General features: G+C 52.1%; 1 protein-coding gene across 1 annotated transcript in view; it reads right to left on the minus strand.

Annotated features, from left to right (window-relative positions):
* The window catches only part of LRP6 (LDL receptor related protein 6), a 143,132-nt gene that overhangs the window by 13,008 nt on the left and 102,460 nt on the right, over positions 1–27,664 (minus strand). Inside the window, exons 8-17 of the mRNA XM_038753603.1 lie at positions 26,132–26,348; positions 23,123–23,412; positions 20,862–21,088; positions 19,115–19,299; positions 16,510–16,836; positions 9,440–9,642; positions 8,358–8,569; positions 6,834–7,024; positions 4,431–4,640; positions 4,086–4,211 (exon numbers count right to left, since the gene is read on the minus strand). Of these exons, the coding sequence (XP_038609531.1) occupies positions 4,086–4,211; positions 4,431–4,640; positions 6,834–7,024; positions 8,358–8,569; positions 9,440–9,642; positions 16,510–16,836; positions 19,115–19,299; positions 20,862–21,088; positions 23,123–23,412; positions 26,132–26,348 (2,188 nt within the window). The remainder of the gene's footprint in view (positions 1–4,085; positions 4,212–4,430; positions 4,641–6,833; positions 7,025–8,357; positions 8,570–9,439; positions 9,643–16,509; positions 16,837–19,114; positions 19,300–20,861; positions 21,089–23,122; positions 23,413–26,131; positions 26,349–27,664) is intronic.

Below are 27,664 nucleotides of genomic sequence, written 5' to 3' on the forward strand. Positions count from 1 at the left end.
GGTCCCTACCCAACAACGGGCTCACAGTCTAGAAGGGGGAGACAGGTAACAAAACAAAACATGTGGACAGATGTCAAAATCGTCAGAATAAGTAGAATTATAGCTATATTCATTCATTCATTCAATCGTATTTATTAAGCGCTGACTGTGTGCAGAGCACTGGACTAAGCGCTTGGGAAGTATAGAGAGACGGTCCCTACCCAACAACGGGCTCACAGTCTAGAAGGGGGAGACGGACAACAAAACAAAACAAGTGGACAGGTGTCAAAATCGTCAGAATAAATAGAATTAAAGCTATATTCATTCATTCATTCAATCGTATTAAGCGCTGACTGTGTGCAGAGCACTGGACTAAGCGCTTGGGAAGTACAAGTCGGCAACATCTAGAGACGGTCCCTCCCCAACAACGGGCTCACAGTCTAGAAAGGGGAGATGGACAACAAAACAAAACATGTGGACAGGTGTCAAAATCGTCAGAATAAATAGAATTATAGCTATATTCATTCATTCAATCATATTTATTAAGCGCTGACTGTGTGCAGAGCACTGTACTAAGCACTTGGGAAGTATAGAGAGACGGTCCCTACCCAACAACGGGCTCACAGTCTAGAAGGGGGAGACGGACAACAAAACAAAACACGTGGACGGGTGTCAACTCAGTAAAATACTGAGAACAGACTCAGTAAAATAAGATCCCTGATCAGAATCAATAACAGCAGGTGGCCCGAGCCGGGGACTGACTTCCCGCAAGAGACATTTCGCCAGCGTAAGAGCAGTTGCTCGAGATGAAGGGAAAGACTTCTAGACCGTGAGCCCGCTGTTGGGTAGGGACCGTATCTATATGTTGCCGACTTGGACTTCCCAAGCGCTTAGTACGGTGCTCTGCACACAGTAAGCGCTCAATAAATACGATTGATTGATTGATTACTATTCTATTTATTTTATTCTATTCTATTCTAAGTGCTCAATAAATACGACTGATTGAAAGCCTCAATCCACCCAGTCAGACGATCGACAACAACCAGCAGGTATCGAGAACGGCCAGCCCTGGGAAGCGTCACAGAATCAAAATGCATTCCCTCGAAGGGGGAATAGACCCAAGGGCGTCCCCGCAAGGGAACCCGACGACTGGGATGAGCATTAAAGCTCTGGAAAGTAGCGCAACCGGCTGCAACACGTTTGGCGACGGGATGGATATGCGGGGCAAACCAGACTCCGACGACAGTGGCTGCCAAAGCACCTGCCCAAAGTGGCTCTCCTCATAAAGATTCAGGAAAACTGGTCGCAGAGCGGCAGCGGGAAGTATAGGGCGTCCATCAGGGACCCCAAAGAGTCCGTCCCGTTCCAGCGCTTCGTAATGCCAAGGCCACTCGGCTCTTTCCTTCTCGGAAATCAGGGAGAGCATCAGACTGCCAGGCATAAACGTAGGGGCCAGGGCCATAACAGGAGCTACATGAACGGGGGGCATATTTGCGGAGCGCTTCCTATGTGAAAAGCACTATTCCAGCGCTTGGAACAGTTCTTTGCACGTAGTAAGCGCTTAACAAATGCCATCATTATTATTATTATTATTATTATTTTTATTCCAAGCGCTTGGGAGAGGACGATACAAATTAGGAAGCGAGGGTGACATGGAAGAGAAACTGATGGAGCAGGCTCGAATCCCCAGAGCACCTAACCTTTAGAAGGGAGGGGAGAATTAGCCCACCTAATGACAGCAACAATAATAATAATAATAATGGGATTTATTAAGCGCTTACTATGTGCAGAGCATTGTTCGAAGCGCTGGGGAGGTTACAAGGTGATCGGGTTGTCCCACGGGGGGCTCACAGTCTTAATACCCATTTTACAGATGAGGTACCTGAGGCCCAATCAATCAATCAATCATATTGATTGAGCGCTTACTATGTGCAGAGCACTGTACTAAGCGCTTGGGAAGTACAAATTGGCAACATATAGAGACAGTCCCTACCCAACATTGGGCTCACAGTCTAAAAGATTGGGCTCACAGTCTAAGAGAAGTGACTTGTCCAAAGTAACCCAGCTGACAAGTGGCGGAGCCGGGACTTGAACCCATGACCTCTGACTCCAGAGCCCAGGCTTTTCCCACTGAGCCATGCCAGTAATGGTATTTATTAAGCACTTACTGTGTGTCAAACACGGCTCTCGGCACTGAGATAGATGATAATAATGATTGTGGTATTTGTTAAGCACTTCTTATGTGCCAGGCTCTGGACTGAACAGCCTAAGCAGGAGGGCGAACAGGCAGTGAACATCCGTTTTACGGATGAGGAGACTGAGGCCCAGAAGTGAAGTGACTTGCCCGAGGTCACCCGGCAGGCCGGTGGCAGAGCCGGGATTAGAATACAGGTCCTCGGTCTCCCAAGCCCAGGCTATTTTCGACTAGTGCGTGCCACAACGGCCCCCACCTCGCCCCAGTCATTCACTCAACCCTAACCCTTGAGCTCTCAAGTTTAACTTGTACATATTTACTATTCTGTTGATTTTATTCACATGTTTGACCCCCATCTTACCTCCTTCCCTTCCCCACAGCACCTGTATATATGTATAAATGCCTGTACATATTTATTACTCTATTTATTTTACTTGTACAAATCTATTCTATTTATTTTGTTTTGTTAGTATGTTTGGTTTTGTTCTCTGTCTCCCCCTTTTAGACTGTGAGCCCACTGCTGGGTAGGGACTATCTCCCAAGCGCTTAGTCCAGTGCTCTGCACACAGTAAGCGCTCAATAAATACGATTGATTGATTGATGTTGCCACTTTAATGCTGTTGGTAGAGAAGCAGCGTGGCTCAGTGGAAAGAGCCCGGGTTTGGAGCCTGTATATGTTTGTACGTATTTATTACTCTAGTTTACTTGTACATATTTATTCTATTTATTTTGTTAATATGTTTTGTTTTGTTCTCTGTCTCCCCCTTCTAGACTGTGAGCCCGCTGCTGGGTGGGGACCATCTCTGTATGTTGCCAACTTGTACTTCCCAAGCACTTAGTACAGTGCTCTGCACAAAGTAAGCGCTCAATAAATACGATTGAATGAATGAATGAACTTGTACTTCCCAAGCGCTTAGTACAGTGCTCTGCACACAGTAAGCGCTCAATAAATACGATTGATTGATTGTTGGGTAGGGACTATCTATATGTTGCCATCTTGTACTTCCCAAGCACTTAGTACAGTGCTCTGCACACAGTAAGCGCTCAATAAATACGATTGATTGATTGATTGATTGATTGACTAGGGCGTGCTGCTTCTGCGCTGCCTGGCTCTCGTCCTGGAGAGATGATCCGGAGGAAAAACAGGGACTGAGGTCAACCTGATTATCCTGTATCTACCCCAGGGCTTAGTACAGTGCTTGCCACTCAGTAAACACTTAATAAATGCCACAATTATCATTACTTTTATTAATGATACTACTAATAATATTATTAGTAGATACTACTACTACTGCTAGTAATATTAGTAGTAGTTGTAGCGGCATTACTGAGACACATTAAACAGGGAGCATGGCCCTCTCCAAAGCCCTATTCAGGCCATTTTCAGAGTGGAAAAAAGAGACAGCAGAAGCAGGGGTGAACTCTACTGAACCGGCGAAAACCATCTCGACGTTAGCGCCGAGCTTCCTGCGGGAATCATCTCGATTTATCCAGGTTGGGCCTCTGAGCCACTTGGAATTTCAACCAAGGAAAACGCAGAACTTCTGGTTTTCCTTTCGGGAGCCTCTCTTTCATGGCCAGGGTGACGCCCTTTTAAGTCCCATGGCCGCATACCACATACAAAGCCTTACCTGGGTTTACGTTTATTCTTATCATGGATCTTGGAGAAAATGGAGCCCAGGGCCTCAAAGTGGCCCCGGTGCCTCAGCTTGGTGCTGGGAAAGGGCGGGGAGAAGTTGGTCGGGGGAGGAAGAGTAGCGGCCCCGAGAGCTGGCATCTGTACAGCGCTCTGCACACAGTAAGCGCTCAATAAATACGATCGATTGATTGATCTGTGACGCTCGGGCGCGTGACCTCCCTCCCCGCCCGCCGATTCCGGTCCGGGCGAAGGTGGAGCCGGGACGGGACCTACCTCCACACGACAGTTCATCCTGCAGCAGAACCAGCTGCACCGGGCAGGAGCAGCGAGTGGTGCCGTCCCCTTTGACGATGCAGATGTGCGAGCAGCCGCCGTTGTCCTGGGAGCAAGGGTGGTGCCCTGGGGAATGAAAAGCGACTCGGATGCAACTTCGTTCATTCAATCGTATTTACAGAGCGCTTGGAAAGTACAACTCGGCAACAATACGTAACTTCCGATGAACTCGCGACTGGAATGCCCCCGTGCCCTGTCGCACCACCCCCCGACTCTTGGGTCCTTCCACTCGCCGCCTCCGGACCCCTCCTGTAAACGTTTCCCGCCCGCCCGGCCGGTCCTTACTGTATTCCTGGACGTTCAGCTCCTTCACGGCGTGGATGTCGCTGAGCTGGGAGATGCGGGCCTGGACCTTGGTCCTCCCTTCGCGGCCCGTCATGTCTATCTTCTCGATCATCTGCTGCTGCTTGTCGATCCAGTACAGCCAGTTTTCGAACACAGTCAGCCCCACCGGCTGCAGGATGTTGGAGTCTTCCAGCACGATCCGATTGGCACCTGGGGCGGGGGAGAGGGCGATGCCAACGGAGCCGGAACCGGGCCTCGCCCACACCTTGCTCCCCACCCCCCTGCAAACCGGAGCTCGGGCGCAAGGGAACGATGGCGTTTCCGTGGCTCTGTCCTGTCCTCCGGAAGGCCCCAAGACCATTTACGGTATCGATTCCATTTGAACCACGGGGAAAATGGTGTTGCTTGGAGGCGGGAGTGGGGCCTGTGACTTCTAGCTGGTGGCCCCGTCTTCTTTCCCCCGGACCCTCCCGCCCACCCAATTTGCTTTCCCCATATCGGCGTCCAAACCCTATTCCGTTTCAACTGGCTTCTCCGGGGGGATGATGCGCAGAAGGTAGGCTAACCAAGGTGAGGAAGGAGAACCCCAGCGGTTCCGTCTCGCCGATCGTGGGCCGGACTTTGGCTCGCCTGACCGCACAGAGGGCCTCCAGGGCCCCTCTGCCACTGGCCAGATGCAGATGGACAAGAGAAGCCAACGCAAGGCAAGCGAAACCTTGAGACTGTGGGCCTCAGTCACCTCGTCTATAAAATGGGGATTAAGACCGTAAGCCCCATTTGGGACCTGGACTGTGTCCGACCCGATTAGCTTGTATCTACCCCAGCGCTTAATACAGCGCTTGGCACATAGGGACCACTTAATACCGTTAAAAAAAACAGATTGTAAGGTGGGCATGAAGCAAAAACGTTATCGTCAGAGCGAGGGGAAACAGACGCCTCCCTGATTTACAGCGGACCACGGAGGCTCGCCCACAGCCTTCTCCAAAGTCCACCAGCCTCTGCCGTTACTGACCTTCCAGTAATGTTACTAAGGTGGGGGGGCTGAGGGGAGGGGACGGGGGGTCGTTAGGGCCATGAAACTGAGAACAAGGTTTCAGCCTAATGGCGGGCCTCTGCAGCTCAGGTTCACTGAGTCCCCTGAGCACATCCAGGTCTGGCCTCTACTTCAGCCCTAAAGGCTAAAGAAGCAAGAGGAAAAAGGCAGGCGAAGGATGTGTGGGTTCAAAAGGGGGACTGAAATGCACCAGGCCAGAGAGGAGAGCAGAGAGGGGGCGATTCAATCCTTCCGGAAGGATCGGGGACCTCTTCCCTCTCCCCACCAGACTCCAACTCCCCCTCCTCCACCGCCAAGCTAAATGCCTTCTCCGTCTCCAGTTTCCAGCCGCCATCGCCGTTCTGCTTGCTGCGGGGGGTTTTCTGCATCTGCCTCTGTCTATTTGCTCTGAAGGCGATCAATTCAGAGCGAGGAAAAGGTCGCAGAACAAGCGGCAAGCCTGCTAACCCGCGCGTTCCCGAGAGACCCCCTCGGCCACAGCCCGTCGTTTGGCCCGAGTCTGGCCGGGGAAGATCGGGGGTTGGGGAGAGGGCCACAACTCCAACCTAGGAATTAGGAGGCGAGGAGGCCGGACAAGAACTCTCGCCCAACAAGACCGTTTTGGGGGGAAAAGATTTCTCGGGTCAGTCTACAGTCAATCCTACCCAAGTAACTGGTGAGGCACAAAGAGTCTTCCTTGGAAGGTACAGAACCTCATCCCAGAAAAATGTGTGTTCTCACTGCCTTGAGGCAGAACCACAAGGGACACTGAGTGGGGAAGATCATCACATGCATGACACGCTACCTAAAAAGCATTCCTTTTTAAAAAATTATATTTAAGTGCTTACTATGTGTCAGGCATTGTAGTTAGCACTGGGGCAGACACAAGGTAATTGGGTCGGACCGACATTCGGCTGCCCGACACGGGGCCCGGAGTCTTAACTGCCATTTTACAGATGAGGTAACCGAGGGCCAGAAGTGAAGGGATTTGCCCAAGGTCACAGAGCTGACAAGCAGTGGAGCCGGGATTAGAACCCGGGTCCTTCTTGACTCCCAGGCTCCAGCCATGCTGCTTCTTGGGCTGAGAAATCACTCCCCCCGAGAGATGGGTGGCACGCTGCCTGACTGTCCACACGGAAGCCAGGGTGCTCCCCTGGGCCCGTGGCCGGACAGAACCGATAGGAGATCTGCCTCCAGGGAGCCCGGAGAAGGGCACGTTAATTCTGTTGTCCTGTCCTCTCCTAAGCACTTAGTCCAGTGCTCTGCACATAGTAAGCGCTCAATAGATACCACTGATTGATTGATTGAGCCTGGGTAGGGAGAGACGTCATCCTTTCTAGACACCTCCCCGACGTCCCAAGCTCCGGTACCTGAGAGATCGCTGCTTTCGATCCTTCGGAGATCGGAGTCGGCCCAGAACAGCTTGCCCAGCTGGCTGTCTAGGGCCAGCGCTACGGGTTTGCTGAGACCGCTGAAAAAGAGGACCTCTCGCTCCGTCCCGTCCAGAGCTGCCCTTTCAATCTTGGGAGACCTTTCCTGGAGGTTGGTGAAGTACATGTACCTGCAGGGTGAGAGGTGAGTCGGGGGGAGAGAAGGGAGAAGAGAGTCTTTACTAATAGCGCTCAGCCAACTAGGTATCGAGTGCCATGCTACGAAGATAATCAGGTCGGACAGCCTCTGTCTCACACGGGGCTCACAAACTGAAAGTGGGGAGGGAGGAGGTTTTAATTCCCATTTTACAGATGAGGAAACTGAGGCCCAGTGAAGTCAAGTGACTCACATGGCAGAGCCGGGAGCAAACCTGAGGATCCTCTAACTCCGAGGCCCGGGCTCTTTCCGACAGCCCCGCCCGGCTTCCCAGATTGGAGCCGGCCCCTGTCCCACACGGCATGTACCACAAAGGCAGAGGCAGGCAAATCTGGGAACGCTGTTCCGTCCGGTAGCTGAAGGTTTACCCCTCCCCGTCGCCCTAGAGCTAATTCCAGTCCTGATCGTTTCTGATCCTTCAGCACCAAAATGCAAGTCGCCTCGTCACGTTCCTCTCCCTTGCCCGGCGCCTTGCCTCATTCATTCAGTCAGTCGTATTTATTGAGCGCATACTGTGTGCAGAGCGCTTGGGAAGTACAAGTCGGCAACATAGAGAGACGGTCCTTACCCAACAACGGGCTCACAGTCTAGTAGGGGGAGACGGACAACAAAATGAAACATGTAGACAGGTGTCAAAATCCTCAGAACAAATAGAATTAAAGCCATATGCACATCAGTAACAAAATAAATAGTAAATATGTACAAGTAAAATAGAGTAATAAATCTGTACAAATATATACACAGGTGCTGTGGGGAGGGGAAGCAGGTAGGGTGGGGGAGAGGAAAAAGGGGGCTCAGTGTGGGAAGGCCTCCTGGAGGAGGTGAGCTCTCAGTAGGGCTTTGAAGGGAGGAAGAGAGCGAGCTTGGCGGATGTGCGGAGGGAGGGCGTTCCGGGCCAGGGGGAGGACGTGGGCTGGGGGTCGACGGCGGGACAGGCGAGAACGAGGTAGAGAGAGGAGGTTAGCAGCGGCTGAGGTGCAGAGGGTGCGGGCTGGGCTGGAGAAGGAGAGAAGGGAGGTGAGGTAGGAGGGGGCGAGGTGATGGATGGACAGCCTTGAAGCCGAGAGTGAGGAGTTTTTGCCTGATTCGTAGGTTGACAAGCAGCCACTGGAGATTTTTGAGGAGGGGAGTAACATACCCAGAGCGTTTCTGCACAAAGATAATCCGGGCAGCAGAGTAAAGTATAGACTGAAGTGGGGAGAGGCAGGAGGATGGGAGATCAGAGAGGAGGCTGATGCGGTAATCCTCCTAACCCCCATTCTCCAGCAACCTTTTATTGGCTCCGGTCGGTCTCTGGGGGGACTCACCCCTTCTCCGGATTCACCACGATGGCCCGGGGCCGGTCCTGCTCCCCTTTCAGCACCACTCCGACCGGCCGCCCGTCCAGCCGGGTGACGTTGATGACGTTGGTGGCCTCGCAGGTCCAGTATATGTAGCGGCTGTAGATGTCGATGCTGAGGTCATAGGGCTGCATATCCAGGTTCTGATTTGGGACTGAGCTCACCACCACCGTCAGGCTCTGGAGAGCGAAGGCGAAAAGACACGGGCCCCCACGGCGTTAACCCGGAGGCCTGCTCCTCTGGGACACAGCGAGGTGGCCTTATCCCAGCCGGGTGCCTCGCTCCGACAAGTTGTCGCCGCCAAGGGAAAGAGCAGGAGCGCAGCGGGAAGCGCGACAGAAGCCAAGACGGGCAGAGCACAGAACGCAGATGCTACTGGCTTGGAAGGACATAACCAGTGCCCTACCTGGGTCATCATCATCATCAATCGTATTTATTGAGCGCTTACTGTGTGCAGAGCACTGTACTAAGCGCTTGGGAAGTACAAGACGGCAACAGGAAGAGGTCCCTCCAGGCTGGGATTCTGTGCCCAGCAGGAGAAATTGGGAACACCAGGAGGCCTGGGAGCTGAAACCCATCACCCTGGCTAGGGAAGGGACCAGCAAACACCCCTATGATTCCCTCCAGTGGGGACCGCTGGGGACCACTTGCCCCTAATCTACCCCCATCCCTCCTGAGAATCGCGGACGCGATTTAGCGATTATTATGTGTCAAGCACTGTACTATGCAATGGGGTAGATACGAGGAAATCAGGTCCCACCAGCTGAGTAAGAAGGAGAACAGGGACTGAATCCCCATTCCACAGATGAGGGAACTGAGGCAAGTTAAAGTGACTTGCTCAAGATCACAGAGCAGAAAAGTGATGTGGGCCAGGACCAGAACCTAGATCAACACTCATATTCGTCTTGGGGGAACAAATTCCAAATCCTTAGAAATGTCCCTTTCATTTGTCCGGAACCCACCACCGCCAAGCTCTGATCTTTCATCCTAAAACGGTCTCAGAAAGTTTTCAGTTTTAGCTGGGGGCAGCGGGGGCCGGCCGGCTGTACCTGACTGCCATCTTCCTGCGCTTTCCTGATGATGTTCTGTCGCGAGTCAATCCAGTAGAGCTGCTTGTCCAGCGGGTCGTAGTCGATGGCCCGGACGTTGCGCAGGCTGTGGATGGGGAGGATGATGTCGGGGCTCTGCTGCTCGTCGATCACCATGCGGTTGATGGCGTTCTTCTGGCTGAACAGCAGGAACATCGTAGGCGCTTAAGGAAACAAAAAAGGCCGATCCATGAGACTCGTCAGGGTCCCCGGGGCTGCCTTGTACATATTTACTATTCTATTTATTTTGTTGATAATGCGCATCTAGCTTTATTTTTATTTATTCTGACGACCTGACACCTGTCCACATGTTTTGTTGTCTGTATGTTTGGTTTTGTTCTCTGTCTCCCCCTTTTAGACTGTGAGCCCACTGTTGGGTAGGGACTGTCTCTATATGTTGCCAATTTGTACTTCCCAAGCGCTTAGTACAGTGCTCTGCACATAGTAAGCGCTCAATAAACACGATTGATGATGATGATGATAGACTGTGAGCCTGTTGTTGGGGAGGGACCGTCTCTATATGTTGCCAACTTGTCCTTCCCAAGCGCTTAGTACAGTGCTTTGCACGCAGTAAGCGCTCAATAAATACGATTGAATGAATGAATGATAGAGTCCGGGGCTGGGATTCCAAAGGACCTGGGTTCTAATCCCCACTCCGCTACTTGCCTGCTGGGTGACCTCGGGCAAGTCACTGCACTTCTCTGGGTCCCAGATATCTCATCTGTAAAATGGGGACCGAGACTGAGAGCCCCACGTGGGACATGTACTGTGACCAACTTGATTAGCTTGTATCTACCCCAGCGCTTAGTACGGTGCCTGTTACATAGTAAGCACTTCATCATCATCATCATCAATCGTATTTATTGAGCGCTTACTGTGTGCACAGCACTGTACTAAGCGCTTGGGAAGTACAAGTTGGCAACATACAGAGACGGTCCCTACCGAACAGTGGGCTCACAGTCTAGAAGAACTTGCGGAAGGTCAAATTCAGAATTTCTTACCATTTAATTAAAAAAAAAAAAAGCCTCTCGCCTTTGGGTTTGCCTCCTTTTGGATCCGAGCTAGTGCCTCGGATGGATCGGCCCAGCCCGACCCAGGCGACCGCTTCCTCGGTGCAGGGAAGAGAGAGAAAAGCCAGAGTGTTCCTCACATTGGGATTCTCGAGGCAGAGAGCTCCGTTTCCAGGCCCAGAAATTCTCCAGTCGGCTGGCGACGGCCCGAGGGATCATCGGATACTTTGCTGCGTGTTCAGCTGTTTTTGATTCTGCCTCCGAGTAACCCAACCTCCCCGAGGCCTCCGCTGGCGCGGTCCGCCATTCCTGACTTGGGGCCCCGTGCTGGCCTGTTGGCCCCGGTGTCTCCTCCCGGAGCTAACTGGGGCCTTCTGAGGACCGGAGCGGGAACTGGAGGGAGGGAGGGGGAGCCTCTGCCGTGCGAGCAGCGCCAGGCTTCGAGAGTGGAACTGGTGCCAAACTTGATTTTGCGCACACCCGATTTGGTGGATTTTACACTTTTTCCTCTAGCCCCTCAGGCAGCGTCCTTTGACTTACAGAATATATCAACTCTGCTCTCAAGGAAGCCCCCAGGACCCCCAGATTTTCCTTTGAGAGCTTCAGGGCCTGGAAGGTCTACTATCTCACTCAGAACCCGCCAGAGAAAAGTGCCGAAGACACGAAGATCAAGATCAGACTCTGGAACCCCTACGGCCCCCCAAAACACACCCGGGCTGAACTCAGACATGCCCAATCACCCTGTTTCCCCACCGAGGTACCCCGGCCCATTGGCGTGCTCTATCATCCAATCAATTAATTAATGAATATAATTTATTGAGCAATTACTGGGTGCAGAGCCCTGTACTAAGCGTTTAATACAGTAGATTTGGTAGACACAATCCCTGCCCTTAAGGAATCTACAGGTGAATGGAAGGCAGACATTAAAATAAAGTACAGATAGGGGAAGCAGCCTAGGACGGGGAAAGGTACATAATTTCTGCCTCCCTTAGCGCTATTGTATATATACCTATTCAATTATACGCTCAATCGTTTCATTTAACGACTCCACGTGTAAATATTTTTGTGTCTGTGTCCCCCCAATTGGAATGTAAGTCCCTTTAAGAAAATGGCATTTGTTAAGCGCTTTCCATAAGCCAGGCACCATACTAAGCGCTGGAACAGATACAAGCTAATAAAGCTGGACACGGTCCATTTTCCCAGCCGGGACTCACAGTCTTCATCCCCATTTTGCTGACGAGGGAACCGAGGCACTGAGAAATGAAGCGGCTTGCCCAAGGTCTCACAGCGGACACGTGGCCGAGCCAGAATTAGAACCCGGGTCCTTCGGACTCTCAAGCTCTTTCCACTGGGCCACGTTGCTTCTCTTACTCCTAATGGCCCGGCAATTTATTTACCAATCCTACTCTATTTTTTTCTCCCAAATGCTTAGTCTGGTGCCCAAGACTTTACAGACAGTGTCCTTTTGGAAAAACAGGGTAAGCAGAAAAATAATATAGTTAAAAACTGAGCTCTTACTGTAAATAGTGAGCTCCTACTGAGAGCTCACCTCCTCCGGGAGGCCTTCCCAGACTGAACCCCCTTTTTCCTCTCCCCCCTCCACCCCCCGACCCTACAGCACCTGTATATATGTTTGTACAGATTTATTACTCTATTTCTTTTACTTGGACATATTTACTCTTCTATTTTGTTAATGATGTGCATCTAGCTTTACTTCTATTGATGCTGATGACTCGACACCCGCCCACATGTTTTGTTTTGTCGTCCGTCTCCCCCTTCTAGACTGTGAGCCCGCTGTTGGGTAGGGACCGTCTCTATCTGTTGCCGACTTGTACTTCCCAAGCGCTTAGTACAGTGCTCTGCACACAGTAAGCGCTCAATAAATACGATTGATGATGATGATGATGATGATTGAATGAATAAATTGAATGAATGAATGAAATACGATGGCAGACTGCTGATCATCTGGGAAAGAAACGGTGAAAACCGTCCTAAATAAGGCAAGCAGAGGTTCGAACCTGACAATTTTTTTTAATGCACGATTTTTTCCCAACACGAATCTTGAGAAATCCTAGCCCTTCTTTTTTAAAATGGTATTTGTTAAGTGCTTACTATGTACCAGGCACCGTTCGAAGCGCTGGGGTAGATACAAGCTCACCCAGTTGGGCACAGTCCATGTCCCACATGGGGCTCACAGTCTTCATCCCCATTTTACAGATGAGGTAACTGAGGCACAGAAGTTAAATGACGTACGCAAGGTCACACGGCAGTCAAGCAGCGGAGCTGGGATTAGAACTCAGGACCTTCTGACACCCAGGCCTGTGCTCTAGCCACTATTTTTAGTATGTTTGGTTTTGTTCTCTGTCTCCCCCTTTTAGACTGTGAGCCCACTGTTGGGTAGGGACCGTCTCTATATGTTGCCAACTTGTACTTCCCAAGCGCTTAGTACAGTGCTCTGCACACAGTAAGCGCTCAATAAATACGGTTGATTGATTGATTGATTGCTTCTCATGGCTCCTTCGCCCTCTTCCCCTCCCCACCAATCTCATCCTATTAGAAGCAGCATGGCTCAGTGGAAAGAGCCCAGGCTTGGGAGTCAGAGGTCATGGGTTCTAATCTCGGCTCCACCACATGTCTGCTGTGTGACCTTGGGGAAGTCACTTCACTTCTCTGAGCCTCAGTTCCCTCATCTGTAAAATGGGGATGAAGACTGTGAGCCCCACGTGGGACAACCCGATCACCTCGCATCTCCCCCAGCGCTTAGATCAGTGCTTTACACATAGTAAGTGCTTAACAAATGCCATCATCATCATCATCATCATCATTATTATTATTATTATTACTGTTTTATTATAACCGAATCTCGGATCGTTACCGAGAGATCTTCTGGAAATAAAAAACTGAAATGAAAATATGGCCTGGGGCATGTTGAACAGCTGGCCTCTGCAGCCCTGGTTTTGCAGTGGGCAACTCATTACAGAGTTAACAGGGAGGAAAAAATTCAGGCTTGGACAAATCTCCTTTGGGGATAAAGCTTCCCCAGCTCTCCCAGCCGGAGTAACGTGTGCTCCCTGTCATCTTCCCATTTGGGAGGATAAGGGATACCATTTAAAGGAAGACCCACTCCTCCGATCGCCCCGGACCCCGAACGGCGAGTGCTTCGGGACTGCATTTTATCAAGTTGCCCGCGACTTTCAGAAGGAAAGACTCGGAAAGCGAGCTGAGTGGCAACTAAGATGAGCACTCTGCAACTACGATAAGATAATGAACGAAGATGCCCCATCACGAGCCAAAGAATTCAATGATCCAGTAGATCAGAAGCCAGAAAGTACTCTCGATAAGCCGAAAAGCCAATACGGAAGCCCTTCGCGACACTCTACAGAGTCCTTAAGTGACTTGTAAAAGCGGCAGTCCTCTCACTACCAGCTCACCACCCGTTTCTGCTTTTCCCTTGTGCCTTTTCACCCGGCAATTTTTAGGAGGAAGAAATTCCCGGGGCCAGTTGCTTTCTCCCCAACAGATAAGAATCTACTGCTTAGGACACAATTATCCCCCACAATAGCCAACTGTGAAGGCACTGAGGACCATTTTTTTCCTCTGGCACATTCACAAGCAGGCGGTCCCCTCGGATCCCCAAATAAGGACCTCTCCTGCAGGGTCTGAGGGTCGCTTAAAACAAGTGATTCCACGTTCAACGAGGAGTGTCCTTCCGGCATTAAATCAGATGCATTAGTGATCAGTTTGCCATCTTGCACTGGCTTCTAGTCAGAGCTGATTTCTGTCTTGTTCCTGTTCTATTTGAACCCCAAACCTCTGAGGTTTAGCCACAGTGGCACCAGTCATGGGAAATTAGGCACCAACTTGGCAGTTGGCCGTGTCCCCCTTTAAGTATTTTGATGCCCACCCCCGTCCTATAGCATTTGTTGGACTTGTATGAAATCCTTATCCTATACTACATGCCCCTCTCTGAAATTGATTTTCATGTCCATCTCCCCCGTAGACTGTGGACCCTGATCACGCCTAGTATCGTACCTTCTCAAACAGTCAGTAAAGTGCTCCGCATGAAGAAAGCGCTCAATAAATACCAAGGGTTCGTTGACTTGATTCACCTGGACTGATACACAGTTCCGAGCCAACCGATTCTCACACCTGGCAGGACGGCTGGGTTTTTGACATACGTCATCTCCACAATCATAAACGTGTCCCTGCTTTTTGAAATAATTAACTTTCATATGCGGCCTTCTAAATGATGACTGACGGTCATAGTCATCCCTTTCCACCGAGGAAAACTTAGGGACAAATGAGAATCCGCCCCGGCTTGATTTAGGGTAAAACCCACTGAGTAGTTCCGGGGAATATCATCCGAGTGAAAAAACTAAATGGAAAATGACTTTGCTGCACAATTAGATTGGGCCGCTCTTACCCGTAAGCCAAAGAGATAGGTGCTCTTTATGGAAAATCTGGGATGCTAGGAAAACCCAGACCAGTCCTGCCTCATTGGCTCAGCTACGCCCATTCATTCAACCGTATTTATGGAGCGCTTACTGTGTGCAGAGCACTGTACTAAGCGCTTGGGAAGTACAAGTTGGTGACATATAGAGACGATCCCTACCCAACAGTGGGCTCACAGTCTAGAAGGAATTTGCTCCACAGTGCAAATTCCTCTGCTGAGGACGAGGACCGGATGAAACTTCGGCACAACCAGCTCTGTGTGCCAAAACACCGGGGGCCGGGTCTGAACCCGGGGCGTTCCCGGCACCCCAACTAGCTCGGAAAGCAGTAGAGTCGGGGGTGCGAGCAGGATGGGCGGGAGTCCCGCGAGGGCCCGGAGGCGACACCAAGCCAAGCCGAGAAGGAATGACAATAATAACCGTGGTAACTGTCGAGTGTTTACTACGGATCAGGCAGTGTTCTAAGCGCTGGGGCAGATACCAACAATCGGGTTGGACAAAATCCCTATCCCACATAGGATTCGCAGTCTTAATCTCCATTTTCCAGATGAGGAACCGAGGTCCAGAGAAGTGACTCACCCAAGGTCACCCGGCAAGCAAGTGGCAGAGCTGGAATTAGAACCCAGGTCTTTCTGAGTCCCAGGCCCGGGCTCTATCCACTAGACCACGGCTACTTATGATCGGACCGCAGACTCGGACCAGGAGCTCTGAGACAAGTAGGATGGAGCTGGAAGAAGACGAGCCCAAACTATCCTTCCTTCCAGTTGAGCAGCAACTATTCCCCGGGGCAGGCACCCTCAATTCTCTCAAGCGGGGAATGAACCCAAAGCAACGGACCGGATCTACCGCATTGGTGGCTGCGGGGGCGTCAGGGATGTGGGGGGTGGCACCTGCAGGTTGAGGGGGCAACTATGGAAACTGGGACTAAGTCAGTAGGTTGTTTCGGGGGCTCCAGGTCTACTGGCCCTAGTTTAATTTTGCGACTGGCACTCCTCCGTGATGGCTAAAAGGCACCGCATCTTGCGCGGGCAGCGTGGGCACCCGTGGATTTGCCACTCGTGGATACCTTTGCGCCCCGAGCATCCCCTGGGCTCCACATCTTCCAAACCCCTATCCCGGTCTGGGGTTCGCTCCAGCGGGGGTGGTCTCCCCCGATGGAGGAACTCGGGTCAGCCCCTCGCGCCCTCCCGCCGCGGTTCATTCATTCATTCATTCAATCGTATTTATTGAGCGCTTACTGTGTGCAGAGCACTGTACTAAGCGTCTGGGAAGTCCAAGTTGGCAACATATAGAGACGGTCCCCACCCAACAGCGGGCTCACAGTCTAGAAGACTGGGGTTCCCTCCGGGGCCCAAGCCAAGCCCATCCCGCTGTCCCCCGAAAACGGCCGTGCCTTGTTTTACCTCCTCCCCGCTGGAACCGACTGTCTTCTCGCTCTTGGGAAACCCAAGGAGCTCCTTCCATCTTTCCCAGCGAGAAGTACCACCATCGCCACCACTCAGGGTCCCCCCCCCCTCGACCCCCAGGAGGCCTTCCCGCGCCAGCTGGCCCTCGGGGAGCTCCGGCTTACCCCGGCACGTCCTGTTGTCCGGGTTCAGGGAGAAGTGGGCTGGGCAGCTGCAGACGAAGCCGCCGACGGGCACGGCCAGGCAGAGGTGGGAGCAGTGCCCGTTGCTGGCCGCGCACTCGTTCCAGCCCGCCTGGCGCGAGGAATGGAAGACCAGGATGTCCATCACGTAGTCCAGGTGGCCCTGGATGATGGTGCGGTTCTGGCCGCTGGTCTTGTTGGCCCGCTCGATGCTGCGGCGGCTCCAGTCCGTCCAGTAGATGTAATCCTGGTACTGAGTCAGGCCGAAGGGGTGAGGCAGGTCGTCGGCTATAACTTCCCGGTTGAGGCCTGGGCGGAGGGGGGAGGGGGAGAAGGGTGGGAGAGAAACGGAGCGCCGCATTGGCCGCGGAAAGAATTTATCGCTCGGGAAACGCCGCGCATCTGCAGACAATTACGAGGGGGGAAAGGAACCTTCTTTAAAAACAACTCGAAAACTAGGCCAGACGGTGGAATCTGCCCATCTGCAGCCTTGACCCCAGGCACCTCGGCTCCGCATTCCTGCTTCACGTCCCCGGGTTTGTTTAAACTCTTGGAAAGTCTATTTTGATAGCGATAATCATTCTTCCCTGGCACCCAGAAGCCTCGATTACTCTTTTTTTGGCTGGGTCAGCTTCCCCGGCTCCCTTCCAGAAAAAGGTGAGACGCGGGACACCGTTCTGCCAGCATTGTTCTCGGTAACAAAACAGGCCACCTCAGGAGCGTGAACGAATCGTGGCCTTTGGCTTCCGTGTCGAGGGAAGGAACGGGCAACTCGCGCCCAGTGAAAACCGGGGCTCGGCTAATTCGCTCGTCTGGGCTGCGGCGGGTTCAGTGCCACGGAGGGAGAGCGGAACCACGCGAGGTTCCCGGCCGCCGCGGACAAATGCCAATTTTGGATGGCTCCGACAAGTCCTGGTTTAGAAAAACTCCATTTTCTGTCCTAAGGGATCTTTAGAGAATGAAACAGTCATCAGGACTGTAAGCTCGCTGTGGGCAGGGAATGTGTCTGTTTCTTGCCGTACTGGACTCACCCAAGCGCTTAGTACAGCGCTCTGCTTACAGTAAGTGCTCAATCAATAGGATTTCAATCATTCATTCAATCGTATTTACTGAGCGCTTACTGTGTGCAGAGCGCTGTACTAAGCGCTTGGGAAGTACAGGTCGGCAACAGATAGAGACGGTCCCGACCCAACAACGGGCTCACAGTCTAGAAATTGAATGAGTGAATACTGTACTATCCCATCTGCTTTTTATGGTATTTTTAAAATGCCAGGCACTATTCTAAGTACTGGGGTAGATACAAGACAATCAGGTTGGACACAGTCCATGTCCCACAATCCTATTTACTGAGCGCTTACTATGTGCACAGCACTGTACTAAACAGTTGGGAAAGGACAGTACAACAATAAACAGACACATTCCCTGCTCCCAGTGAGCTGTATCTACCCCAGCACTTAGTACAATACCTGGTAAGGGCTTTACAAATACCATAAAAAAACTGAAAAAACAATAACTACGATTGATTTTTCCCTCCTCTGTAATTTATTTCATGTCTCCCTCCCCTGTAAATAACAACGATAATAACAACTATGGTATTTGTCAGGCGCTTACTATGTGTCCACATGTTTTGTTTTGTTGCCTGTCTCCCCCTTCTAGACTGTGAGCCCGTTGTTGGGTAGGGACCGTCTCTATATGTCGCCAGCTTGTACTTCCCAAGCGCTTAGTACAGTGCTTGGCACACAGTAAGCGCTCAGTAAATATGATTGAATGAATGAATGAATATGCCAGGCACCGTTCTAAGCGCTGGGGTAGGTACAAGATAACTGGGTTGGACACAATCTCTGTCCTACATAGGGCTCACAGTCTTAATTAATCAATCAATCAATCTTATTTATTGAGCGCTTACTGTGTGCAGAGCACTGTACTAAGCACTTGGGAAGTCCAAGTTGGCAACATATAGAGACGGTCCCTACCCAACGGTGGGCTCACAGTCTAGAAGGACCCCCATTTTACAGATGAGGGAACTGAGGCACAGATAAGTTAAAGGGACGTCCCCAGGGTCACACAGCAGGTAAGTAAACTGCAAACCGTAAGCACCTCGTGAGCAGGGATGGTGTCTACCACCTCCACCGTGTGGTAATAACAATAATGATGGCATTTATTAAGCGCTTACTATGTGCAAAGCACTGTTCTAAGCGCTGGGGAGGATACAAGATTATCAGGTTGTCCCACGTGGGGCTCACTGTCTTCCCATTTTCCAGATGAGGGAACTGAGGCACAGAGAAGTCAAGCCACTTGCCCAAGGTCACACAGCTGCCAAGCGGCGGAGCCGGGATTAGAACCCATGACCCCTGACTCCCAAGCCCGGACTCTTTCCACTGAGCCACGCTGCTTCTCTGCGCTTGGTAGTTTCCCAAGCATTTAGCCCAGGGCTCTGCACAAAATACGCACCTATTAGATGCCACCGAGTAACTGAATGAATGGCCGGGATGGGAACGCGAATTCATCGGCCACCTCCGCGGGCTGCCCTCCCGATTCTCCCGACTCAACTACTGCCCGTGGGCCTCTGGCTAGCGCCTCCGCCTACCGAGCATATTGGACGATTCGATCAGGTTGGTGTCCAGATCCGTCCAGTACAGCCTTCTCTTTGCGTAGTCGATCGTCAGCCCGTTGGCCCGGCCCACATTTGGAACCAACGTGGTGCGCTCGCTTCCGTCCATGGCCGCCCTGTCGATCTTCGGCTTTCCTCCCCACTCGGTCCAGTACATGAATCTGAATGAAAACGCCCGAGGGTTAACGGGAGGCCCTCGAGGAGACGCGGCTGGGTTTTCCGACCGCCACGTGGGGTCACGGGAGTCGGCTGAACGCCGGCCGGCCCGCGGGATCCGTCAAGGAGCGGTCTTTCCGAAACACGGGGTCGTTATGGATGCGATCCCCGCGTCCTAGGCGAATCAGACAAGTGGAGCTGGCCTAATAATGATAATAATTTGCAGGAGGGTCGAATTCCCGGGGATACCCTTGGCCAGAGAACTGCAAACGGCGATGAAATCCTACTCAAAAGACGGGAAGTAAGGATGGGCCTTACTTCCTCCTGGAGCCCGGCCAAATTTGGGGCAGGAGACCCTCCCCCCTAACCAGGGTCCATCTCTGTCCATCTTCCCAGCGACCTCTCTGACAACTACTTTTAGGGGGTCGGACGTTCTCCGGGGATCACATCCCCTCAAGGAAACGAAACCCCCCACCAGAGAACCAGAAAACCAGGAACGGGTCGTCGTCCGCGGGCAAGAACCGAGACTGGGGAGCCGGCCAACGGCTAATAAATCTATACGGAGAATGTGTTCCCTGCGGTCTTTCCGCGTCTGCGAAATGTTTCGCAGCGGAATTTGGGGAAAACAAAGAATCGTGGCCACAAGCGCGTTCGTTTCAGCGCCCTCCACTAAATATTTTTCTCCAGTTCCAGAAAGGAAGTGAGTCAGCTTTCCTTACGGTCTTTCCAGTGATATTCGTTCCACCCAAAACCTCGCAATTGGACCCACACCAACCATTTCCTTCCTCTCGCTCTTGGGACCTAGGTTCCCTACTGGGTGGTTGGGGCCCTCGGATCCAACTGGATCGTGGGCGTCCAGCTCCTGGCTCGGGCCGAATCCCCGGGGCCCGGAGGGGAAAGGTGGAGGCGGGCCAGCACGGTTGTCCCACTGAGGTCCCGTGCCTCGGTCGCCACGGCTACCTGTCTTGGAGCATCTCGCGGGCTGACCGTACAGGCAACTGCCGGGCGATTGCCCAGTTTGCCCAGAAGACACTTGTGTCTACAAACTGTCGGTCTCTTCTGTGAAGACGGGCAGAGTGGGACCCCGGGCGGGAGGAGGATCTCCCGCCCTTCCAAATCTGTCTGGGTCTCGGGAGGAAGCGAGGCCCCTCCTCGTCCCCTCGTCTTACCAGTCGCATTTCATCGCTCGCCGTTGGCAGTTCTCTGGCCGGGGCATCCCCGGGAACTCGGCCTCCCACAGAGGGCCTGGGCCACTGGTTCGCCCAGGGCTGCTGGAGATTTTGAAAACGTCCCTTGGCGCTCAGAGACTCCGCCTTAAGACCCCTGCCCTCTATTCGGAGACCCAGAAATGATCTGGGGACTGCCCGCGGACAGGCCTCACCGTACTCCGTCGCACCCAAGCTTCTCGCCAGTTCGAAGACCTCCCAAATCAAGTTGTGAATCAGTCATCCCCCCCATCCCTAGCAGCTCACGCTCCTACATTTCTGGGCTAAGGCGCCGCCGGGCCCACGTGCCCCGCCGAAAACATCCCTTCCCGGTGGCGAGAATGAAAGGACAGAACGTTTACCCCTCGGCGGGATCGAGCGCCAGGGCTCTCGGGCTGTCCAGATCCTTCCACACCAGAACCTGGCGGTGCTGCCCGTCCAGCTTGGACACTTCGATGCGGTTGGTTCCCGTGTCGGCCCAATACAGGTTCTTCCCCAGCCAGTCCACTGCCATTCCTTCTGGATAATCCAGGCCAAACTCGACCACGTGTTCCAGGGCGCTGCCGTTCATGAACGCTCTGCTGATGGTCTGCGGAAACACAACCGCGCGGAGGAGGCCCCAATGAGCCCGCGCGGGTCACCCCCAAGAACAATGCCTTCTGTTTCGTGGGTGCCGGTTCGTTCAGAAAGGAAGGAAGAAAAGGGACGAGATTTTTACAGACAGGGAAAACGCTTGGTATTGATCCACGATGGCATTCCTGGTGCACAGGGAGAGATGATTCATGCCTGGTTTTAATTAAATCCTTCACTTGCAACAGCGGCCTCAGCAATTTACTGCCAGTTTGGAGGGGAACCCTGTGGCCATGCTAATTCGAACGAGCCAGATGGGAGAATGATATTTCACCGGGCCTATGCATCGTACACTCGTGGCTAATCACCAAATGCTAAACGGCATGAATAACTGCTTGCCCACAGTGAGCCTTCAATTTTTGTTTCTTCATCTCTCCAGGCCAGATAGGCTGAGAATTCTCAATACTCTCCTCTTCGGCCGAGGCATTGGGTTTTGGGTTTTTTTAAAACCAAATCTCACGGTGCCATCACCTTGTTTGCGACGTACAACGCAAATGTTGTACGTTTCCTTCTTCATGGTCCAAAACCCGGGCTCTTTCCGCTGAGCCACGCTGCTTCTCTAGTAGTAATCCCCATTTTACAGATGAGGTAACTGAAGCACAGAGAAGTTAAATAATAATAATAATGATGGCATTTGTTAAGCGCTTACTATGGCTCAGTGGAAAGAGCCCGGGTTTTGGAGCCAGAGGTCATGGGTTCAAATGCTGGCTCTGCCAATTGTCAGCTGTGTGACTTTGGGCAAGTCACTTAACTGCTCTGGGCCTCAGCTCCCTCATCTGTAAAATGGGGATTAAGACTGGGAGCCCCCCGTGGGACAACCTGATCACCTTGTAACCTCCCCAGTGCTTAGAACAGTACTTTGCACATAGTAAGCGCTTAATAAAAGCCATCATTATTATTATGATTATTATTCTCTGGGCCTCAGTTCCCTCATCTGGAAAATGGAGATGAAGAATGGGAGCCCCTCGTGGGACAACCTGATCACCTTGTAACCTCCCCAGCGCTTAGAACAGTGCTTTGCACATATTAAGTGCTTAATAAATGCCATTATTATTCTCTGGGCCTCAGTTCCCTCATCTGGAAAAAGAGGATGAAGACTGAGAGCCCCACGTGGGATATTCTGATCACCTCGTATCCTCCTCAGTGCCTAGAACAGTGCTTGGCACATAGTAAGCGCTTAATAAATGCCGTCATTATTATTATTCTTCTCTGGGCCTCAGTTCCCTCATCTGTAAAATGCGGATGAAGACTGGGAGCCCCCCGTGGGCCAACCTGATCATCTTGTAAGCTCCCCAGCGCTTAGAACAGTGCTTTGTACATAGTAAGCGCTTAATAAATGCTATCATTATTATCCTCTGGGCCCCAGTTCCCTCATCTGGAAAATGGGGATGAAGACGGGGAGCCCCCCGTGGGACAACCTGATCATCTTGTAAGCTCCCCAGCGCTTAGAACAGTGCTTTGTACATAGTAAGCGCTTAATAAATGCTATCATTATTATTCTCTGGGCCCCAGTTCCCTCATCTGGAAAATGGGGATGAAGACGGGGAGCCCCCCGTGGGACAACCTGATCACCTTGTAAGCTCCCCGGCGCTTAGAACAGTGCTTTGCACATAGTAAGCGCTTAATAAATGCTATCATTATTATTCTCTGGGCCCCAGTTCCCTCATCTGGAAAATGGGGATGAAGACAGGGAGCCCCCCGTGGGACAACCTGATCACCTTGTAAGCTCCCCGGCGCTTAGAACAGTGCTTTGCACATAGTAAGTGCTTAATAAATGCTATCATTATTATTCTCTGGGCCCCAGTTCCCTCATCTGGAAAATGGGGGTGAAGACGGGGAGCCCCACGTGGGACATTCTGATCACCTCGTGTCCTCCCCAGCGCCTAGAACAGTGCTTGGCGCTTACCAAATGCCATCCTTCCGGTTAAAGCCGGAGGCCAAATCACGACGGCGCCTGATAAAGCGCCCGGCGGCCCCTCGCTTTCTCTTTTACCTTGAGGGAGATGTCCGTCCAGTAGATCCGGTTGTCCGTCACGTCGAAGTCCAGGGCGGACGCCTCCTTGACCCCGGTGAGGGGGATGGCCACGTTGTTGTTGTTGGTCTCTAGAGAGATGCGCCTGATGTCCGCTCGGCGGGAGAACAGGAGGAAGGCCTCGGGGACGATGCAGGTCTTCATGTCGCTGATGAGCTCCAGGCCGATGGGGCAGGCGCAGCGGAGCCCTTGGGGCCGGTACAGGCACAGGTGGCTACAGCCGCCGTTCTCCTCCGCGCACGGGTTGGAGCCTGCAAGCCAAAACAACGGTGCCGTTTCGGCCGTCTGGGATAGGAAATCCGCGGCGGACCCTCGGCGCCCAATTTGGGCCACTTGCCCGCACTGTGACCGTGGCCAAGTCACTTCTCTGGGCCTCAGTTCCCTCATCTGTAAAATGCGGATGAAGACTGAGCCCCACGTGGGGCAATGTGATCGCCCCTCAGCGCTTAGAACAGTGCTTGGCACACAGTAAGCACTTTACAAATACCAGAGAAGCAGCGTGGCACGGTGGAAAGAGCCCGGGCTTGGGAGTCAGAGGGCATGGACTCTGAGCATTAGACTGTGAGCCCACTGTTGGGTAGGGACTGTCTCTGTATGTTGCCAACTTGTACTTCCCAAGCTCTTAGTACAGTGCTCTGCACACAGTAAGCGCTCAATAAATACGACTGATGATGATGATGATGATGGGTTCAAATCCCGGCTCTGCCCATTGTCAGCTGGGTGACTTTGGGCAAGGCACTTCACTTCTCTGGGCCTCAGTTCCCTCATCTGTAAAACGCGGGTGAAGACTGAGCCCCACGTGGGACAACGTGATCGACCCTCAGTGCTTAGAACAGTGCTCGGCACCTAGTAAGCGCTTTATAAATACCAGAGAAGCAGCGGGGCTCGGTGGAAAGAGCCCGGGCTTGGGAGTCGGAGGGCATGGACTCTGAGCATTAGACTGTGAGCCCACTGTTGGGTAGGGACCGTCTCTATATGTTGCCAACTTGTACTTCCCAAGCGCTTAGTACAGTGCTCTGCACACAGTAAGCACTCAATAAATACAATTGATGATGATGATGATGGGTTCAAATCCCGGCTCTGCCCATTGTCAGCTGGGTGACTTTGGGCAAGTCACTTCACTTCTCTGGGCCTCAGTTCCCTCATCTGTAAAATGCGGATGAAGACTGAGCCCCACGTGGGACAAAGTGGTCGCCCCTCAGCGCTTAGAACAGTGCTCGGCACATAGTAAGCGCTTTATAAGGCCCTGCTGAGAGCTTCAAGGCCCTGCTGAGAGCTCACCTCCTCCAGGAGGCCTTCCCAGACTGAGCCCCTTCTTTCCTCTCCCCCTCGTCCCCCTCTCCATCCTCCCGTCTTACCTCCTTCCCTTCCCCACAGCACCTGTATATATGTATATATGGTTGTACATATTTATTACTCTATTTATCTATTTATTTATTTATTTTACTTGTACATTTCTATCCTACTTATTTTATTTTGTTGGTATGTTTGGTTCTGTTCTCTGTCTCCCCCTTTTAGACTGTGAGCCCACTGTTGGGTAGGGACTGTCTCTATGTGATGCCAATTTGTACTTCCCAAGCGCTTAGTACAGTGCTCTGCACATAGTAAGCGCTCAATAAATACGATTGATTGATTGATTGATTGATTTATAAATACCAGAGAAGCAGCGGGGCTCGGTGGAAAGAGCCCGGGCTTGGGAGTCGGAGGGCATGGACTCTGAGCATTAGACTGTGAGCCCACTGTTGGGTAGGGACCGTCTCTATATGTTGCCAACTTGTACTTCCCAAGCGCTTAGTACAGTGCTCTGCACACAGTAAGCGCTCAATAAATACGATTGATGATGATGGGTTCAAATCCCGGCTCTGCCCATTGTCAGCTGGGTGACTTTGGGCAAGGCCCTTCACTTCTCTGGGCCTCAGTTCTCTCACCTGTAAAATGCAGATGAAGACTGAGCCCCACGTGGGAAAGCGTGATCGCCTTGTAGCTCCCTCAGCGCTTGGCACATAGTAAGCGCTTTACAAATACCAGAGAAGCAGCGGAGCTCAGTGGAAAGAGCCCGGGCTTGTCCAGTGCTAGTCCAGTGCTCTGCACACATTAAGCGCTCACTAAATACAACTGAATGAATTCCTCGAGATCTTCCTACTCCGCTCTCAGGAGAGAACTGGGAAGCACCGAAAGGCTCCAAGAGCTTAGTCTGGTGCTCTGCACACAGTAAGCCCTCACTAAATATGACTGAATGAATTCCTCGAGATCTTCCTACTCTGCTCTCAGGATAGAACTGGGAAGCGCCGAAAGGCCCCAAGTGCTTAGTCCAGTGCTCTGCACACATTAAGCGCTCACTAAATACGACTGAATGAGTTCCTTGAGATCTTCCTACTCCGCTCTCAGGAGAGAATTGGGAAGCCCTGAAAGGCTCCAAGCGCTTAGTCCGGTGCTCTGCACACATTAAGCGCTCACTAAATATGATTGAATGAATTCCTCGAGATCTTCCTACTCTGCTCTCAGGATAGAACTGGGAAGCGCCGAAAGGCCCCAAGTGCTTAGTCCAGTGCTCTGCACACATTAAGCGCTCACTAAATACGACTGAATGAGTTCCTCGAGATCTTCCTACTCCGCTCTCAGGAGAGAACTAGGAAGCGCCGAAAGGCCCCAAGCGCTTAGTCCGGTGCTTTGCACACATTAAGCGCTCACTAAATACGATTGAATGAATTCCTTGAGATCTTCCTACTACACTCTCAGGAGAGAACTGGGAAGCACCAAAAGGCCCCAAGCGCTTAGTGCGGTGCTCTGCAAACATTAAGCGCTCACTAAATACGACTGAATGAATTCCTCGAGATCTTCCTACTCCACTCTCAGGAGAGGACTGGGAAGCGCCAAAAGGGCCCCGGTTCTCCGGCTCGGGCTTTCCCGGGGTCCGCGGCTTCCCACCCCATCCCCGCCAAGGGAGAGCAGCCCGCCGGGCCTCCTGACCGATGATCCGGTGGACGTTGGTGGCTTTCAGGCCCATGAGGTCCGGCAACTGATCGATGATGATCTCCCGCTCGGCGTTCTGCTTGTGCACCCGTTCGATGCTGCGCCGCTGCCAGTCGGTCCAGTAGACGTAGTCTCCGAGCAGCGTGAACCCGAAGATGTGGGGGATCTTGTCCTCCACCAGTACCCGCCGGCCCGAACCATCGGCATTCATCACCTTTGGCGTTTAAAAAAAAAAGGAGGGTGGGGGGAAAGCACAATGGTCAGCCCACGGCCCCTGGGACGGAGGAAAGCCTTTCTCCACGTGACCGCCGGACCTGATACTGATAAAGACGATGGTGTTTGTTAAGCTCTGATCTATGCGTCAATCTTCTAAGAGAGAAGACAAACAGCGTGGCTCAGCAGAAAGAGCCCTGAGGTCATGGTTTCAAATCCTGCCTCTGCCACTTGTCTGCACTGTGACCTTGGGCAAGTCACTTCACTTCTCTGGCCCTCAGTTCCCTCATCTGTAAAACGCGCATGAAGACTGTGAGCCCCACGTGGGACAACGTGATGACCTTGTATCTCCCTCAGTGCTTAGAACAGTGCTCGGCACATAGTCAGCGCTTTACAAATACCAGAGAAGCAGCGGGGCTCGGTGGAAAGAGCCCCGGCTTGGGAGTCAGAGGGCATGGGTTCAAATCCCGGCTCCGCCAACTGTCGGCTGTGTGACTTTGGGCAAGTCACTTCACTTCTCTGTGCCTCAGTTCCCTCATCTGTAAAATGGGGATTAAGATTGTGAGCCCCATGTGGGACAACCTGACCACCTTGTATCCTCCCCAGCGCTTAGAACAGTGCTTTGCACATAGTAAGTGCTTAACAAATACCAAAATTAGTATTATTATTATTACCAGAATTATTATTATTATTATTATTCTAAGCACTGGGGTAGATCCAAGCTTAATCAGCCTGGACACAGTTCCTGTTCCACACGGGGCTCACAGTTTTTAATGGCCATTTGACAGATGAGGTAACTGAGGCCCGGAGAAGTGAAGTGACTTTCCCCAGGTCACAGAGCAGACAAGTGGCAGAGCCGGGATGAGAGTCCTTCTGATTCCCAGGCCCGGACTCAATCCACTATACCACGCTGCTTCAGAGGAATCCAGGCAAGCTTCCCCTCGGAAACTCTCCCGCTCGTCTAGGCAGAACCAACCACCCACAGTGCTTCGGAACCACCGATTCGGGTTGGGATTTCATTCATTCATTCATTCACTCATTCAATCGTATTTATTGAGCGCTTACTGTGTGCAGAGCACTGTACTATGCGCTTCGGAAGTACAAGTTGGCAACATACAGAGACAGTCCCTACCCAACAGTGGGCTCACAGTCTAGAAGGGGGAGACAGAGAACCAAACAAAACATATTAACAAAATAAAATAAATAGAATAAATATGTACAAATAAAATAGAGTAATAAATCTGTACGAACATATATACATATATACAGGTGCTGTGGGGAGGGGAAGGAGGTAAGGCAGGGAGGAGGGGGGATTTA

This window comes from Tachyglossus aculeatus, chromosome 11 (assembly GCF_015852505.1).
Source record: "Tachyglossus aculeatus isolate mTacAcu1 chromosome 11, mTacAcu1.pri, whole genome shotgun sequence".
NCBI lineage: Eukaryota > Metazoa > Chordata > Mammalia > Monotremata > Tachyglossidae > Tachyglossus > Tachyglossus aculeatus.